We start from the raw sequence: 15,605 nt of genomic DNA on the forward strand, positions 1-15,605 counted from the left end.
TGTTTTAAATAATTTTCAGGATTAATAGCTATGTGCGGTTTATATCTGAATTTATATAACATGGTCACCATTCACGTCGAAATTAATTCCGTCAAAATTGGGGTTTGCTATCAAAACAAAAGAAAGTGTCGCAGTTATTTTTAAGTTTATGAAAGGACTCGGTATAAATATAAAGGATCTTACATGAGTTTTAATTTACGAGATTTATGAAGTGAATCTAAGATGGGTTTTTTCCCCCATTTTACCAGAGACGTATATATTACGTCTCTGATTTTACCACCCTTCTAGCAAACTAAAAAAAATCGTGACGAGTTTCAAAAGATCATATAAAATAAAGAAAAAGAAGATAATTTATCGGGCGATCAAGACTTTTTTTGCGAATTTCAAATTAAAGTCTATGATACCGCCATTCTGACCAAATCATATATCTATTCTCCGCTAAAATGTGACCTCAAATGATATATTGAAGGCCATGGCGTCGGTTCATTATCATTTTATGACCCTTCGATGCTTTAAATACATGAGTTTAAAAGCAAAACAACGAAACGTAACAGGTAATAGTATGGTAGTCACGTGATAAATATTATATAGTATCTTGCATGAATGTCATATCATATGATATAAGGAGGCACGGTAGTGTAGTGGTAGGACGCCGCGCTCGTGACCGAAGAGTTGCGGGGTCGAGTCACGGCACGGCACTGTGCTGTATCTTTGAGAAAGATACTTTACTCCGCTTGTTCCAGTCTACACAGCTGTAAAAAGAGTACGTGGTTGGGCAGTGCTAGAATTGTTGGATGCTATCTGGTGAGCGTCGAAATGAATGGCGGCATCGGCTGTGTGCTCCCCAGTGTATTGAGAAAGATATTGGCTGGTTGCGAATGCCCTATAACCACGGATAATAATTTGTGAACCGCTTTGAGACGACCTACAAACTAGGTTGTGATAGAACCTCGAATTATTATTATTATATGCGGATAGTTTTGAAAGACTGTAGATAATGTTTCCCCATAGAACCCAACAGTATCAAAAAACAGGCTGAGCTGCTTGATTAATTGGGGGCAGCCAATAATATTTGAATACTAGTAATTGTATATATTGCAATAACATTTTGTGAAAATGGCAATATATTGATACAATTTTTTAACAAATTGCCTTGGTAGTTCAAGCACATTTCTGTAATAATATTCCAGAAATAACGTTAACATCATGATTGGATCAATATTATCCTTCTTAAGATGTTTTGGTGTGTGGATAACTTTCAAAATTATAAGAATTAATTTTCAACTTATCATTGAAGCTTACTGAACTGGTTCTCACATAATAAAATATTGACTTTTAGGAATACAATATATACCTTGTGATATATTGTAATATTCCTTCAATATTGCAATAAATTGCAAAGTGAAAATTGCTTACAATACCCACCCCTAGTATCATGTGATAAATCAAAGTTGGACAGTGATGCATTTTCTTTGATCAGTCATTAATTAAAACTTCAAACATAGTCTAACAATATACATTGGCATTGGTCTGCTTGAAACTATCTAGAACGTGACGTGCCACATATCAGATCAAAGTTGACTGTAAAAGAGTTGTCTGCCCTTTGGTCAACTTCGTCACGTTTCGCCTATGCATTACCGGCTCTTAAAGTCAGATTGTTAAGCAGTCCTTGATATATTGACTTGGTATCGTTTATTACTCCCGATTGCAGTTAACTGTGTTTATTTCGAATTGAACGAATGTGTTTGCATTTACATCAGGATCAGCTACACGTCGTAAAATTGTAAGTAAAGCCATCCGATCGAGTGGTTTTGCCAAAGAAAAGGCGGCGTTTGGTGAGAGGGTAGCCCAACAATTTATTATATTTAGAAACTGTGAACAAGCCAATCACTTAATACCTTTGGAATGACATCATTGGAAATCACAACTATTCAGCCAATCAGGTTGGAGATAGATATATCTAAAAATAAATCCGTAATTTCCTCGTTTTCTTTAGTTGAACGGCAACTGGTGCTGGGTGAAAATCATAGCCAAGAAAAAATTCCAGTCTAACAATTTTATTGGCACTTGACATATCACATTTTAAATCACAGTTTACATATTACAACCGTTCCTTTCCGGCGAAATAAAAAAAATACACACTTAGCAATTAACAATTAATGTATAACACTATTTGTAGATAAAAATTAAAAATAATAATAAAAAAACAAATGAACACATCACATCAGAGATCTCTTTTAGGTTTTGACACAAGAGGACAGATTGTTAAGAAATAAAAAGCACAATTTGTAGATAAATCAATGTATTAGAAAAAAATACTTGCAACATTTAACAAAAACAAATAATACAGTGTAAAATCTCTTACAATTTACAATGTGCTTTCAACAACTTGATTTATACATATATGTATTGCCATGGAATGTTACTTCATATATGCAGGTCAGGTATTACTTCATAAAAAAATAAATAGCATTATATTTCATAAAGAAATAACATGTGCTATAAACAAAGCAAACACATACCCTCACACATATGTAACTAGTAAGTTTTCTTAACTTTCTGTCACGTTAAATACAGGATTACCAACAACAAATCTTTTTCAGCTTTTCTGTTCCGTGTATATGTTATGACTTACCACAACTAATTTTATTATGATCTGCACCACCACAACATGAACATTTCAGTGTCTTTGATTTTTGCCTTTGTGAATTTTCCAAGATTGAGATTCTATTTTGTTTTTCCATGATCTGGCGCAATGCTAGTTGAGGTTTATGACAGCTGCCTCGAAAGTATTGTTTTGTGATGGTGTCATTTAATTTTTCCAGTCCTTGTTGGGTAAACGAAGAAATATCTCCATGACGCCTGATTAATTCATGTGCATGACATCGAAGAATGTGAATGTAAGGTGTGATGTCCCGGGACTGAAAGGCTTCAACATACAGCAAACACCACTCTTTTGTCCGTTCTTCTAATTCATCAGCATCAGGAGTTTCAGATTTCATAATTTTCTCAATTTGAGAAAAACCATCCCATACTTTCTGCAAAATTTCTGCTCGTCCATCATCTGAAATGAGATCATTTGCACAGAATGATTTCATCAGTTTCAGTTTTTCTGGGCCAATAAGATCTCTGTACTCAAGGCGCTTTGTATCCCGGTTTACAGAGAGCGAGAAATGTATTCCCAATTGTTCCAAAACAGTTTCTAATTTTGCGACATGTTGAACTTTACTTCTGTCAATCACTCCTGTGTTGAAGGTAGTGTTTCCATTTATGTTATCAAGTGTTCTGAGCTCTGCTATAAGCAGATTGAAAAGTTTGTCTGTAATTCTTAGAAACATGTGCAAAGGGTCCACCACAACCCTCAGTGGACCAATATGTGGGAACAGTGGGGGATTAACTACAGAAAATGCTTTTTTACTAATTTTTTTGCGAGCTTTCAGACAACCGTCAGGGCATTCATACAGAGACCTAGCACCCTTGGTTACATCCTCCATTGACCATTCTAAATCTAATTTACATTTTTCAGACTTACTGCACTTGCAATACACACAGAAATATTCTGAAGCTATACAAGGTATTCCCACTGCAACCAAGAGAAACTTATAATCTCCACCAAGGAGTATTTCAATAGTAAAATCCCTTCCATCAACAGTGATAGATGAATCCTGTAATTCCCCAACTTCCTGTCGTAAATCTCTAAGTCCATCAGCAAGCTCACTGTAAGCTTCCTTCGAATTCATCACACAAAGAGGGTAGTTTCCACTGGCAGCTCTGCATCTCTTCTCATTGATCACTGTGAATGACACATTTACAACGTGCAGACGTTTACCAACATTTGTACCATCTCCTGATAACTTGATTTTGATTTTTCCATCAGGTGCAAATTTATTATCTTCTGCAGTTAATGAATTCAAAACTTGCAAAAGTTTAGTTTTCAAGGACTGTTGGACTCCGAGGCCATTGGGAGTATCCACAATCTTAAATCCAGTATTTAGCTTATTCACATATTCCTGTAACACATGACGCCTTGGTAATTCTTTACAATACATACTAAGTTCGGCATATGCCTCTCTGCTGATATTGAAAGTGTCTAAAATATAAAGCAATGCACTCAACTCATCAGAGTTTTCCTCCATGTCTTGCTTCTCTTTACTTTCTCTGAGCACCAACACTTCTTTCTTGCCATTTTCCCTCTCAACCGATACAGACAAAGGTTTTATATTTTCTTTATCCAAGAATTTCAATGACTTTTTCACTGTTTCTCTCTCCACCTTCCTTCTTTTGGACTGACCAGACTTTGTAAGCTCAGAAAATTTCCGACCAAGTGGCTTTGAACATTCTGGTATGTTATTGTTTTTTACATTAAGTAAGATAGTTTCTGTTAATTTTTTATTTTCTTCTTGACATTTTAGCAACATTTCTTTATGTTCTTTAAGCACATTTTCACATTCATGTCTATCTACCGGAGCTTGCCATTCAAATGCAGACGAGGAAAGTTCAGAAAGAAATTTCCTGAATTGGAATCCACCTAGTTTACGTTGTTTTTTTGCTTTGTCTTTCAGCTTAAAAATTAAAGACTTCAAATTTTTCAAATCACTTTCAGATGGATTCACTTTTACAAAAATTTTGTCTTCAATTTTTCTAATGACCTGGCGAACAAAGTAATCATTCATAGGTTTGTCTCGAAACTGATCATTATCAATTATTTCAAACAGAATCTTTTTTGAAAACAAAACCATTTCAAATACAGTTTGTAATCCTACATGTACCTAGGATAAAAGGAAGTTGTAAATGAACATCATAACTGAATACCACTGACTGAAGTGTTCAATGTCCAAAAAACACACAATAGGTTACCTAGAAGTGTTGTTGAATCAATTGAATTTTCAAATTGAATCATTGTTTAACAGATTCTGAAACATATTTTTGTTGCCTGGTTTCTTCACAAATGAAAAAGTTAGTTGGCTACCACGGTTCATATAATCTTCTTCCACATGGTCCGGGAACAATAAAAAATCTTTCAATGCTTTCCTTTGCCCTAACCAGTACCTGATGGTGGATGTATCGATGAAAAACGAGTCACCTTGCTCATTTAAAATCCTATAGTCAAAACCGACTCCCAGTAGCCGTTCGAGGTCTTGTCTTTTTGCTATCCGATACACCTTACGTGTTCTCGTCGCTTTGTGGAGTGTTCCACAACATTCCAATGGTATGAATTCCTCTGAAGTCATATACTGGTGCAAAATAATCTTGCTGTCACTTCGTCCTGGTGAAAGGGATTCTTTTATATTGATTTTTAAGCTTTGGATCTGTGTAGAATGATGTAGAGGTGTTGATTTTACTGCACTTTTTTTTATGTATTCATCGTATCGATGATGCCATCCTGGAAAAAAAAAGAGCAAGCAAATAGTTAAGACCAACAAATAGGGTATTTAGGGTCTGCTATAGATAATGTAGATCTACATTATACACAAAGTGTTTAAAAACTTCAAATTATAAAATAACACAAATTGACCTACCAACCATACATTTATTGTATTTGTAAACATATATTTTTGGCTTAATAGTAATAAAACTAGTACATAGAACTTATCACACACATGGGGTGGGGTGGGGTGTGGTGGGCGAGGCGGGTCGGCTGTACTGTGTGCTTCAGTAGTCAGTATGCTATATGGATATATATAGCTATGTATTTGTACATCCTGTACATGTTCTGCTTTTAAAAACAGTGAACTTGAGATTGAATGACAAATTATACAAACTCATATTGCATATGAAATTACATGACAAGTCATGTATCTATATATGTGTAACAGTGTATCTATGTGAAAACTCAGCAATTTTATATTTATATAACATCCATAAAACAAAGGTGTGTCCACTGCCTGTCCAGACTGCAGACAGACAGATGAATGGACACCATGGAATTATTGCTGTTGGTCCCTTCCATTTTCAAGTGGGGCCCTTATTATTATAGAATATTAAACATTCCTATTGGTTTTTAACTCAAGGATGTTATTTATTAAGTTATTTCTATATAAACCAGGAATTTGAACTTTTTAATTTAAATTTTAAAGCTGGCTGATCAAAAGCATTTCTGAACAAAATCTGAAATCTACAGAAAACCAATTCTAATATTTATTCAAATACTTTAATATATTAGCAAAGAAAATCCTGTGAGCAATTGGTCATTTACTGTTTAGAGCATTTTTTTTTCAAAAACAAGAGGACCTTTTCATTTCATGTAAAATTAAAAGAAAATTGAAATATAGGCACTATATTATATATATACATATTTTTATCATTTGCATCGCTTTATTCTGTGTGGCCTTGAGCTTAAACTTTTCATTTTAAAAAAGACACATGTACATATTACACATGCATGGTAATGTATATATACAATTAAGTTTGTCAACATTCTAGTGACTATAATTTACCTATGTAGTGAACCTTTACCATATCCTTATACTTGTCATCATCAACAACCTCAATCGGATAAAACCCTGCTGTCCAGCTACGTCTTCTGTTACTACTTGACGTGATGGACGTGTTCGGTGGATTGGCAAGGTCACTGCAAAAAAAAGTTTTACATATAAATGTAATTTCTCAGCCTACCAGTAGTTTGGTTTCAACAAATTCTATTTCTAGCCAAGTCTTTTCCAGGTTGCACAGCATCAGATACATATGTAACCGGTTATATACGTCTCTGACAACATGATGTGCATTTGTACAATATTGATTATTATATTTTAGTAATTAAGCTAATTTAATTTTGTTAAATTACTCATGTACATACATCAGTAAGGAGTACATGTACCATGATATTATCATTTTTTATTTGTTTTTAAGATTGTTTTATCTGCACAGCATATGAATCTATAATGATGCACATCATCTATTAGCAGAGTTCTCTGGCCCCTACGTATACACCAGACTCAGACAATTTGACAGATACCTGGGGTGGACATCTTTTAGCTATCTGTCAAAATGTTTAGGTCTGGTCAGGCTAACTGTGTATGTCATCTATGTTTGTAAAGATAAGATCATGATTATTTATTTTAAAGTAGGACTTTATTATAGGTCCCCGAGTAGGAAAAAGCTATATCCTGCACTCCTAGTATCTTCCTGCACTCCCGGATCCAGAACTTATACCAGTATTAAATTCTTAGCTCGAGGCATTAATATATGAACATTGACAACTGAAGAAAAAGATGCCAATGTGAGTTTCTGTCAGTCCATTTCAATTATGGAATTTTAAATATCGTACACTGTTAAAGTGTTTAGACGGTCTCATATCAAAATCAAAGTAATGAACCCAGGAATCACAAGAATTCATTTGTTGCCATGTATCATTTTAATTAACTCAAGAGCATGTATATATATCATTATATGTCATTAGCTTTGTGCCGTTTGTAAAGAAATCATCCAAAAGTATTATTACACAACTGTCACCTCCTAGAACACCTAATTGTGACAACTGCACTCAAATTGAAAGAAGATGAATTCTGCTCTATCTCTCTTAGTCGTATATTACCGGTAGCAAAATTGCCCGGACACCGGCTTCACTTCACTCGATGGAAATGTAATCCATATTAATAGTGATTAACATGAAATATTGCCACTCAGTAACGTATATTTTGTGAACTGATATAATAACTTACTTACGCATAGGAAGACATCTGATTTCTGTCCTTTGAAACTATCTTTTTTGGACGAAGTTTAAGCGCAGCCGGTTCCTTCTCAGCATTCGTCGCCATTTTGATGGAAACTTTTACAGGGGAGATAACTCTATGTTACAGTCAATTTTGATCTGATATGTAAGCCGTTTTTTACTTTCAATGTTAATTTACTTACTTTCAATAAATTTTCCTGTTGTTGTTTTTCGTCCGATTTTGATGATATTTTTGGTTTTATTTATATAATTACATTTGTCTTCGTTACTGTGAAGTTTCATCTTCGCATAAAAGTTACTGTTGACATCATTCCAACAGGCCGCTATGTATTTGCATATTAATATTGTTTTGATAAAATAAATTATCATGTTTAAAAATCTAAGAAATGCATAGTTATGTTAATGCTATCAATAGAAGCGCTGGGTAATTTCTAGATGTGTGCCAAATTATAAAACAAAATGTTGAAAAAAAGTAAATATTCCTATAATCCGAAGGGAAAACGGGCATTGTATATCCGAATTTGCCGTCATTTGGTTCTTTGTTTAGAAACAATAAAATTAGTTTCGAAAAAATCCTTGAAAAATAAAGATAAGAGCGTGTTTATAAAAGCTAATTACAGTTAAATTATGTGTTTTAAATATCATTGACCCACTTTCTTAATGATTTTGATAATTATTCTATTTCAGGGTACGGAACTAACATGACGTTACATATATTCAACATGGCTGGCATCAGAGGTAAACAGCAAGTGCTCTGTCATATTTATCATTTAATGTTTATGCGTTGCAAACTTTACGATTTCAGAAGCACGTGCCTTTTGTTTGTTAGCTTTCATTATTAATATATGATGTTCGTCGATTTTGACGATTGGTTAAACAGATTTTGAAATGTTTTATGTTGGTTTTCAAACAAGTCGGATGAGTGACAGGTAGACTCACCGTAGAGTCACAAGAGATATACCTGCTATAGAATGTCTGTCACATGAGAGCATTAGTCATAAAAAACATTTTTTCATAGATATTTTATGAAAATTGTGTATATACCTTATACAAATACAAGTTTTTCTTCTATGATAGATTTTCCTTTTTCCATCAGAAAGAGAAATAACAATTTTTTGCACATTTGAAGATAAAATACTGCTACTATTGTGTACTAACTAGATCTGTTTTGTACATGTTTATGTGTATATTACCTGGTGAATCTTACTATATGAACACCGACAGCTTTCAAGACTTATGATGCAAGGTTTAAAAACAACATTTTCGTTGAAATCAACGAGTCGTGTTGTTACTCAACTGATCAAATTGATGGATTTGAAAAGCGCATAGAAAATTTCAAACATTACATGATAACATGGCATCATTCTTTTGTTGTTTGGTTCGAAGTTTTTCTGGAAATCCAGTCGAACATTATGAGGATATTTGTTTGGGGTTTCACGTCTTTGCAACAGCTACAGTCATTTGATTCGACAGGTTCTAAGGAGACACAGGAAAATATAGAGATCCGAAGTGTTGTAAAAGGGCACGGAATTATGTTATCTAAGTCCGTGAATAGGGTCAGCAGATCAATTTAGTTTTCTGCATTGAAAAATCAATGTCCCATTAAGCAGAATTAAGATGTAGAAAAAACCTGATTCTGCAGGGGGCCCCATGCATATATAGCGCAACACACATACCTCCATACACAGAGTTATCACCCTTTCTTTCAGATATATTTTTAAAACAAGTTTAAAACAACTCTTCAGATAGTCATTTTGGCTATAAAAGCTCAATATCCATCTTTATAAAGCTCTGTACTGCACCTAACTAATGAGTCATTACAGGTACTGTTAATATAACGCATCCTTGAAATTTAATTCAAGGGGTTATGCTCACTTACGTTCTCAGCCCCTGGAATATATCATGTCAAAATAGAAGTCTCGTTGTGTGCCACCTTAAGGATGATACAAGAAGACCAATTTCATCCTTCAATGTGTGTCAAAAGTGTCGTTGGACAGTGTAACAGTAAAACTGACTGTCTTTGATGTCGGCTGTCACTCCTCTAGATCTAACTGTCAATTCAGATGATAGGTATATCAGCCTAGCAATTGGCCAGGCTTTTTTTCCCCCTGAAACCAATCAAATAGCTAGCTGTGTGCCTTCAATTTTGCCATGACATATTCAGGGGTTGCAGAGAACATACTGTAAGTGTGCATTACTCCTGGAATTTTGAGGATGACGTAAACATGATAGGTAACCAAGGCAACCAGATAGGTAGCTTGCTATATAAACATCATAATGCAGCAGCTGGTTCATTGCCATTTTCCCAGTTCTATGTTTGATTTGTATACTAACGTGCTATAAATCAATATTTTATGAAACTATAAAGCAGCAGTAATTTATACAAATTGTTTTAAGTTTTCAATGTCGATATAGATACCTAATAAGATATGTATTTTTTTGCGGATTGTATGTAATTTGTCTCCATATAACCATTTAAATATAAAATGAAGTATTTAAAAATCTTGCTTCCTACTTACCCTAAGCATAATTTATGAACTGAAAGCAGAAACTCAATAACTCTCATGGTTGACCAAACCAAAAGTGGAGACAACAAATATACGTGTATACGATTAGTATATTTATGTAGTCTTTGATGAAACAAACAAATAATTCATTAATTACAACTAAAATTAATCATGCAATTAGAATCGAGAGACACATGGATGCAAATCTTCATAACTTATAATAAGCTTAAATTTACAACTAAGGCAACATTTTTACTGTGTGATTCTTTCAAGGATTAAAAAGAGTTCAAGATTATCAATGAAAATTTTATGTTTTTTGGTGTTATAGATATTTTTTTTATTTAAATTGGGTGCAATTAAACTAAATTGTTGTTCTTTTTTTATTTTTCATTCATGTCAATTCCATCCTGTCAACAAACAGCGTAAGTATTTATTATCTTTAATTCCAATCAGACTTCTTTGTTAGCTTAGCATTCTTTTCTTAAAAGAAATATGACATTAAACTGAATAATTATTTCCCCTTAAGTAGTTACTACAGTTATGCTAACAATTTTCACCAATTTCTTGATTTTAACTCAAGAACATTTCTTTATGATAAAATCTTTTTGACAGAAATTGAATACACAATTGGTCTTTTAAAACTAAAGACTTAGATATTCATCATCAGGGATAATTCAAAAATTGACTAAATTTCTTAATACTGGTAAGGTTTCTTTTCTTCTATCCTGTCAGTATGACTCAATATAGATGTTGTTATCTTGCATTTGGTGTTAATTGATCTACTTTCTCATTGTGATGCTAATGCCTTAATTATTTTCCAGGTTGATAAGCCTTGCATTTGCAGCTGCGATAGGTATCACATTTTTGGTGTTAGGATGTGCCCTCCCACAGTTCAAGTAAGAATAATCTGATCTAACATAAATACATTTGTGTGTCAAGCTTATTTTTAACATTATCTAAAATTGTTGAATGAATTACAGGTATACTGGTACATTAATTTATACCAGACATGTGTGTTTCTTGTGTGTAAAATTATATGTATCTTAAAGGCAAAAAGTTCTCTGAACAGCCCTAGGAATACCAACTCGAGCCATTGTAATTTCAAAGTAGAACAATATATGATATGTACCTTTGACTTTACACTCTTGGATTGTTATATATTATGAATTGGGAAATATCACAAAAAAATATTTGTTATTATAAGTATTGAGTAAACTTTTAAATAGAATTTCCACAAAATATCAAACCAAACTAAACCATAACTGTGAAAGCATTTAATGATGATATCAAAGTTTTACTTTCTACACAAACAATGTACGTATTAAATGTGTCGCAACGTTTCAAGACCGACGGGTCCCTTTGTCAAGCTATGACTGAGTGAGCCATTTAATGGTGTTTTGGTTTCTTTACAGCAATTGGTGGCCCCTGTTTGTGCTGTTTTTCTACATCCTGGCCCCTCTGCCGATGACCCTGTCCAAGCGATGTATGAACTCATTTGACTCGTCCAGTAGTGCCTGTTTAGAAATGGCTATCTTTGTTACTACAGGGATAGTTGTGTCATCGATGGGGTTACCATTGGTATTGGCACATGTCAGTGTGGTAAGTATTAGGTACATTAAAAAAGTTGAAAAATTAAGGCTACAAATATGCTAATTCCATGTTGGTCAAGTAATCGGACTTAGTCCTAATGATATTTTGTTCGTTTGTTTATGTTTAACGGCCCATCGACGGCTGTGGTCATTTAGGGCCACCTAATGATATCAATGGCCCTAATGATATCATTGGGCCAATATGGCATTATCTAATTAATGACACTTTAATTAATTGTCTTTCTAAAATAGCAGAAAAAGTTATTAATTTTAGTGTTCAAATGTCAGAGCTGCGTTCAGTTGGCATTCATTTCAGTATTGGTTCATGATCAGTTTGTTTTGTATTGGCCCAGTTGGTCGATAATGGCCAAGTCCTAGCCATATTGGCCCAGTTGGTCAATAATGGCCCATTCCTAGCCATACTGGCCCAGTTGGTCGATAATGGCCAAGTCCTAGCCATATGGTCCAGTTGGTCGATAATGGCCCATTCCTAGCCATATTGGCCCAGTTGGTCGATAATGGCCAAGTCCTAGCCATACTGGCCCAGTTGGTCGATAATGGCCAAGTCTTAGCATTATTGGCCCAGTTGGTCGATAATGGCCAAGTCCTAGCCATATTAGGCCAGTTGGTCGATAATGGCCCATTCCTAGCCATACTGGCCCAGTTGGTCGATAATGGCCCAGTCCTAGCTATATTGGCCCAAATGGTCGATAATGGCCCATTCCTAGCCATACTGGCCCAGTTGGTCGATAATGGCCCAGTCCTAGCCATATTGACTCAGTTTGGGCACAGTTTTCCCATATTATTATCAAGGTGTGAATAGTAAATTTATTCAATATTACATAAACACGGGTACTATATACATGTAATAATGTAATACATGTAATAATGTAATACTTACACATGTAGTATATGATAGGCTTATTAGCCAAGGGCCAGTATGGCAGACCAAGGCCTAATAACTTGGCCAATATGGAATAAGCTTGTAAATAACACTATCATATAGGTGTATATGTGGGGTTATTAGTTGTGGGCTAATATAACGGACCATGGCTAATAACTTGGCCTAATAGGGATTAAACTTATTATCAAACCTTCCTATAGTACAATTATAAAAACTTGTGGCCATGGGTGAAGACTGAGGCCTACTAACTGGGTCAATATTAAATTAGCTGATAAATAACACTTTTATTGATTAACTTTCTAAAAAAGAAAATTAACCATAATTCAACATATTCCACATTATTTGTTTAGTTGATTTATCCCTATCATGTATGGATAGACATTTTATTTTTTCACGCTCCCCTTTATTGTCATTGATTGCCATGAGATTGTGCAGCTTTTCAAATGAAAGTCAGTTTAAGTCACTTTTGATACATGTTGATGACATTGTGTGGTAATACTTCCAACCCAACATCACCTCTCCTTGGATTTCTACTCCAAATGTCACGTTCAACGAAGAACTTCGAATGTGAAGGCCATTGTATATGTAGATTCCAGCACCATACCTATTCATTGATGATAACTCTAGAAATGTTAGAATGACAAGGGATGAGTTGGATGGAGCAAATCTTGATATTGATCAAGTTTGTTCTTTATTGGCCCAGTTCATCCAATATTGCCTCAGTTTATTGGTGATATTGAGTGGGTATTTTGCCATATTTGTATCACTCCTGTTGTAAATATAAGTATATAGGCTTAATCGTACAAAAAGAGGAAAATGAAAGGGACTTTGAATACAAAAAGGAAAATACTTGGAATTAACATTAAAATACATCTATATTTCAGAATAAAGATCTAGGGTTATCCATCGAAACTTGGAAAAGAAAATGAAGCATGTGTTATCAAAAGCATCTTATAATTAAAGAGTCGCCAAATTAACAAGATCTAGAGGCTAAAGGAGATTAAACACTTATTTGAGTAATACGGAAACAAACATTTGTTTTAGATGGCAGCCATGATAGCCACCTTTGATTCAGATTGATGATTGGCCAATAATTGGTATTGTGTATTTATAATTCTGACAAATTTTCTGCTAAACTGACAAAATTAAACTAGATAAGTGTATTAATAAATTTTCAAGATGGCAGCTGTGGTAGCCATTTTGGATTCACAATTGAATTGGAGGGAAAAACCCCAGCTTAGTCAGGATTGTACGATATTCATTCTTACAATGTTAAGAATTGTAGAAAGACTAACTAGAACATTTGGGAGGAAGAAAAAAAAGAATATTCAGGTTATGAATGTCTTTCAGAGTTTAGAAGTTTTTCCATACCTGGGCCAGATAAGCTAATACAATGTTGGTTTATTTTCAGATCCAGTGGGGAGCATGTGCGTTGGTGCTGTCAGCTAACATTGTAGTGTTTTTGACAATTCTTGGCTACTTCTATGTTTTCGACAGTGATGACCTTGACTATTCAATGTGGTAAATGCCTGGATGCATGTAGAAAACCTCCGCAGATTTGTTAGACAGTCAACAATCAGCTTTTTGCTGGACATGTTAAGTTTTTCCAAGCCATTATCTCTACAGTCCATGATGGATGTCTGTAGTTCTGAAGATTGTATGGTCTCCTGTGGTCAGTTGGAGTTGCCAGAATAAATACAATCAAATGAGAATCTCCCTGACATCAGCAATATTAATATATTTCTTTTAGTTAAATATAACATGCAGGAGGGTTTTAGAACTTACAATTTCTCGAGGAACCTTCATGATATTCTTGATACAGTAATGCTATGAAGCCAACCTATTTTATCATAAGAGGATATACAATACCTCTACAGTTATAAAACTTTAAAAAAACACTTTAAAATAAACTGATTATTATTTCTGTATTACAGTATCATAATTTTTGTTTATCTTACCATAGTTTGTTAATAATCAACTTGATTAAAATTCATTTAATGTATAGTACATATATTTCCTCTATAGTATATATATTTACTGTATAGCAATTATATTTACTTTACAGCATTTAAATTACTGTAATACATATTTACTGTAAAGCACTTATATCTACTGTAAAGTAATTTTATTTACTGTAATAGCACATGCATTTACTGCATAGTATTTAAATTCTCTGTATATAGCACTCATGTTTACTGTATGGTACTTATATTTACTGTTTAGTACTTATGTTTACTGTATGGAACTTATATTTACTGTTTAGTACTTATGTTTACTGTATGGTACTTATATTTACTGTTTAGTACATATAGTAATTATAGTTACTGTATTCTAAATATAATACCTATATTTACTGTATATATTTACTGTATAGTACGTATATTTACTGTATGGGACTTATATTTACTGTATGGGACTTATATTTCATAGAGGTTTTATTTTTGCTATAATTGTGACCTAAACATTTACTCAGTACATAAACCAAACAAATGTCTTGCCTTCTGATAGATGATTAGTTATGATATATATATTAACCAGCTTAAGTGTTGCATGAAATTTATACCCTGAAAATTTGTTCCAGGAACAAAAATGTGTATTTTTGACCTCATGAAATTAAAGTGCTATACAGTAATACAAAAATTGTATATTTCCTTATGTGACGCTTTAAATTTATTGTTCGTTTTGTTAAATGGTCAGCACAAGGCTTGTTTAGTTTCAGTACACAGACATGTACTGGTATGATATTGTGCTGTTTCAGTACACCGACATGTACCGGTATGATATTGTGCTGTTTAGTTTCAGTACACAGACATGTACCGGTATGATATTGTGCTGTTTAGTTTCAGTACACAGACATGTACCGGTATGATATTGTGCTGTTTAGTTTCAGTACACCGACATGTACCGGTATGATATTGTGCTGTTTAGTTTCA

At 33.8% G+C, this 15,605-nt stretch overlaps 2 protein-coding genes across 5 annotated transcripts; one reads left to right on the forward strand and one right to left on the reverse strand.

Moving 5' to 3' along the window:
- Nucleotides 1-1,570: 1,570 nt before the first annotated feature.
- Nucleotides 1,571-7,812, reverse strand: LOC110466641. 4 transcript variants are annotated; one of them, XM_021523277.1, is made up of 3 exons: nt 7,666-7,812; nt 6,438-6,571; nt 1,571-5,383 (listed from the first exon to the last, which is right to left on the reverse strand). In XM_021523277.1, exon 3 carries the CDS (start codon nt 4,737-4,739, stop codon nt 2,625-2,627), a length of 2,115 nt encoding a protein of 704 aa, XP_021378952.1. In that variant the 5' UTR covers nt 4,740-5,383; nt 6,438-6,571; nt 7,666-7,812; the 3' UTR covers nt 1,571-2,624. The 4 variants fall into 2 exon arrangements, with proteins under 4 accessions (XP_021378952.1, XP_021378953.1, XP_021378951.1 ...); XM_021523276.1 differs by having other exon boundaries at nt 7,662-7,812.
- A 2,726-nt stretch (nt 7,813-10,538) lies between these two features.
- Nucleotides 10,539-14,708, forward strand: LOC110466642 (leptin receptor overlapping transcript-like 1). The gene is made up of 4 exons (XM_021523280.1): nt 10,539-10,601; nt 11,001-11,075; nt 11,592-11,778; nt 14,084-14,708. The coding sequence occupies exons 1-4, from the start codon at nt 10,573-10,575 to the stop codon at nt 14,195-14,197; spliced, it is 405 nt and encodes a 134-aa protein (XP_021378955.1). The 5' UTR covers nt 10,539-10,572; the 3' UTR covers nt 14,198-14,708.
- Nucleotides 14,709-15,605: the final 897 nt, after the last annotated feature.

This window comes from Mizuhopecten yessoensis, unplaced genomic scaffold, assembly GCF_002113885.1.
Source record: "Mizuhopecten yessoensis strain PY_sf001 unplaced genomic scaffold, ASM211388v2 scaffold11139, whole genome shotgun sequence".
In the NCBI taxonomy this organism is placed as follows: Eukaryota; Metazoa; Mollusca; class Bivalvia; order Pectinida; family Pectinidae; genus Mizuhopecten; species Mizuhopecten yessoensis.

Bases quoted from the DNA above. Each gene is read 5' to 3' on its own strand.
- LOC110466641 (XM_021523277.1), bottom strand. From the start codon at position 4,739: ATGGTTTTGTTTTCAAAAAAGATTCTGTTTGAAATAATTGATAATGAT.
- LOC110466642 (XM_021523280.1), top strand. From the start codon at position 10,573: ATGTCAATTCCATCCTGTCAACAAACAGC. The intron at 10,602-11,000 runs GTAAGTATTTAT...ATTATTTTCCAG, and splicing joins CCATCCTGTCAACAAACAGC to GTTGATAAGCCTTGCATTTG. The intron at 11,779-14,083 runs GTAAGTATTAGG...GTTTATTTTCAG, and splicing joins TATTGGCACATGTCAGTGTG to ATCCAGTGGGGAGCATGTGC.